The sequence below is a fragment of the Equus quagga genome, chromosome 14 (genome assembly GCF_021613505.1).
Source record: "Equus quagga isolate Etosha38 chromosome 14, UCLA_HA_Equagga_1.0, whole genome shotgun sequence".
NCBI classification, from domain to species: Eukaryota; Metazoa; Chordata; class Mammalia; order Perissodactyla; family Equidae; genus Equus; species Equus quagga.
Window position 1 is genome coordinate 94,331,751 of NC_060280.1, and position 3,102 is coordinate 94,334,852.

Sequence of the window (3,102 nt, forward strand, 5' to 3'; positions counted from 1 at the left end):
GCTGTTATCAACTTTATCAGATAGTTCAGCAGATAAAGGATGGCCCGGGGTCACACAGCTCTGGAGTGGATTCCAAAGGCTGTTCTTTGCTGTGCGTTTAAAGTCCACTTAACCCTCTAACTATTAAGGAAATTGAATTTGTCACTTCAAAACTCTGGGAAAAGAAATCTCTAGGCCCGGATGGAGAGTTCTACCAAAGATTCAAAGAAGAATGAACGTCACTTTTACATAATCTCTCCTGGAGACGTGAAGAGGAGGGGACGCTTTCCAATTCATTTGATGAAGCTAGCATTACCCTGATAGCAAATCCAGATAAGGACAATGCACAGAAAGCGAACTACAGACCGTCTCTCGTGAATAAAGACGTGAAAATCCTTAACAAAACATTAGGAAATAGGATTCGGCAGTATAGAAAAAGAATTATACACCGTGACCAAGGGGGGGTTATTCTGGGAATGCAAGGCTGGTTTGGTATTCCAAAAGCAATCAGTGTCATCCGCTCATATTTAACAGGCTGTGGTAGACAGAATGATGGTCCCCGAAGGATGTCCAGGTCCTAACCCTCAGGACCCGTGAATATGTTAGGTTTATGTGGCAAAGGGGACTGGAGGTTGCAGACAGAATTAAAATTGCTAATCAACTGACTTCAAAAAATAAAGAGATTATCCTGAATTATCCTGGCAGTCCTAATGTAATCACAAGGATCCTTAAGAGTGGAAGCCAGAAGTTCATTCAGAGTGACATGCTGGGAGGAGCCCACTGGCTGTGGCTGGCTTTGTAGACGGAGAAAGGGGATGTGAGCCAAGGAATGCAGGAAGCTTCTAGAAGCTGGAAAAATGTAGGGAAGAGATTCATCCTCTGAGCATCTAGAAAGGAACGCAGCCTTGCAAACACCTTGATTTTAGCTTGGTGAGATCCATGTAGGACTTCTAACCTACAGAGCTGTAAGATCCTACATTTGCATTGTTTTACGCCTCTAAATTTGTGACGATTTGTTACGGCAACCGTGGAAAACTAGCACACGAGCTAGAGAAAAAAGGTCACACGATCGTATCATGGATGCAGAAAAAGCATTTGACAGAATTCCACACCCACTCATGATAAAGTCTCTCCGCAAACGAGGAACAGAGGGAAGCTATCCTCTCACCACTCTTATTCAGCTCAGTGCTGGAAGCTCTAGCCAGCGCAACAAGGCAAGTAAATGAGATAAAAGGCGGACAGATTGGAAAGGAAGAAATAAAACCAGCCCTCTTTGCAGATGACACGACAGTTTATATAGAAGAATCTCAAGATATCTCCAAAAAACTCCCCCAGAGCTAATTAATGAGTCAGTTCAGCCAGGTTGTAACATGGAAGATGAGCACGCCAAAATCAATTGCATGTCCGTGTACTAGCGAGGAGTATGTGAAAACCAGAATGAAAAATACATTAAATTAAATTAAATTAAAAATGCTAAAAAAAAAAAAAAACAGGCTTAGATGTAAATCTGACAAAACAGGTACAGGAGTTGCATGCTGAAAAGTACATAACGCTGATGAAAGAAATCGGGTTTAAATAAACGAAGAGGCAGACCATGTCCATGGATAGGACTCGGTGTAGTAACGATGTCCAGCCTCCCCCAATTCATATACCGGTTTAGCACAATTGCTATTAAAATCCCAGAAAGATTTTTTTGGTAGATATAAGCGAGATTATTCTAACGTCCAGGCGGTCCGAGGGTCATATATGGCCTTCGAATGGTGTTCCTCTTGTGTCCTCTCTTGTCACATCCCCTTGCCACCCTGGCACCACATTCTTCCCTGCCTCGTTTCCACGCCTTAGCTTTGTCAGGTCCCTCCTCCTGGTGCACCGTCTGCCGGTCTCTGCTCTGCACCCAATGCCTCCCAGTGGCTCCCTCCTCCCTTCCATGAGTCCAGCTAGGCTTCCCGATCCTCCTGGGGAGACCAGAGAGGCCAGGATTTCTCGAGGATCCCTGGACCTGCCCAGCCCAGTCCCCGCCCAGCGCTTGCAGAGGAGGGAGCTCAGCAGCTGACAGAAGAGAGGAAATTCCCCTGGAACCTGTTTCTCTGCTTCCTGGCCCAGCTGGGGCTCTCACTGGAGGCAGAAGCCAGGCGAGGACCCGGGCCACCATGGCCTCGGCTCTGAGCCCACCCCGGGTCCCCAAGCCCAAGCCCAAACCCAAGGGTGCCCTGCCCTCACACTACCACGAGAGCTTTCTGGAGAAGAAGGGACCTCGAGACCAGGTAAGGAGGGGAAGGGAGCCTGGCACTGCTGGGTTGCCCAGGCAGGTGTGGCACCTCTCTGAGCCTTGATTTCCCTACCCAGCGAAGGGGGGTGGGGTGGGTAGGGCAGGGCATTTCTCTCTCTCTGTGTCTCTCCCTGCCTGTCTCCATCTGTCTCTCTTTTTCTCTCTCTCTTTCTGTCTCGGTCTCTCTCTCTGTCTCTCAGATATAAACAATATCAGGGACTTCCTGCAGGAAATGGGGAGCCTCTCTCCTCCCCCAGCCTGGAACGGACTCTGTGAACCCCAGCTGCAGGGGTCAAGGTCGGGAAAGGTTGCATGTGGGGGCCATGAGAGCTGATGGGCTCGCACTAGGCAGGACCACATACTGGTCATGGGACCAGTGTGTGTGTGTGTGTGTGTTGTGTGTGCGTGTGTGTGTGTTCCTCAGGATAAAGTCCCAGCCCCTCAGTTTCCCCTAAGGCCCCATCTCTCCCTCCTCCCTCCCCATACTCCTCTTATAACCCAAACCCACCACCCACTGCGTTTCCTGCCCACCTCCCTGCTTTGGCCATGGCAGTTCCCTCCTCCTTTCCTGCTGCCTCCGGGAAACTGGAGGAAACTGAGGCATGGAGACCTTAAATAACTTATGCAACAGCACATAGCTTGTGCGTGATGAAGCAGGGCTGACCAAATGGAGTTTAATCACTTATTGCTCTATTCGCAGTGCCTGGAACACTGCCTGGCACAGAGTAGGTCCTCAGTAAATATTAGTTAAATGTAGGTATGTATCTATGGATGGAAATATGGGTGAGTGGATGGATAGGTGGATGGATGAATGGATGGATGGATGGATGGATGGATGGATGGATGGATGGGTG

At 48.7% G+C, this 3,102-nt stretch overlaps 1 protein-coding gene across 3 annotated transcripts in view; it reads left to right on the forward strand.

The window, feature by feature from the left end:
• The first annotated feature begins 1,974 nt into the window (after positions 1 to 1,974).
• The window catches only part of STAP2 (signal transducing adaptor family member 2), a 9,179-nt gene continuing 8,051 nt past the window's right edge, over positions 1,975 to 3,102 (forward strand). For 2 of the 3 annotated variants that reach the window (XM_046685711.1, XM_046685712.1), the window contains exon 1: positions 1,991 to 2,243. In XM_046685711.1, coding sequence (XP_046541667.1) covers positions 2,130 to 2,243 — 114 coding nt within the window. In that variant the 5' untranslated portion in view covers positions 1,991 to 2,129. Of the gene's footprint in view, positions 2,244 to 3,102 lie in introns of all 3 variants that reach the window. The other variant, XM_046685710.1, reaches the window with a different exon arrangement.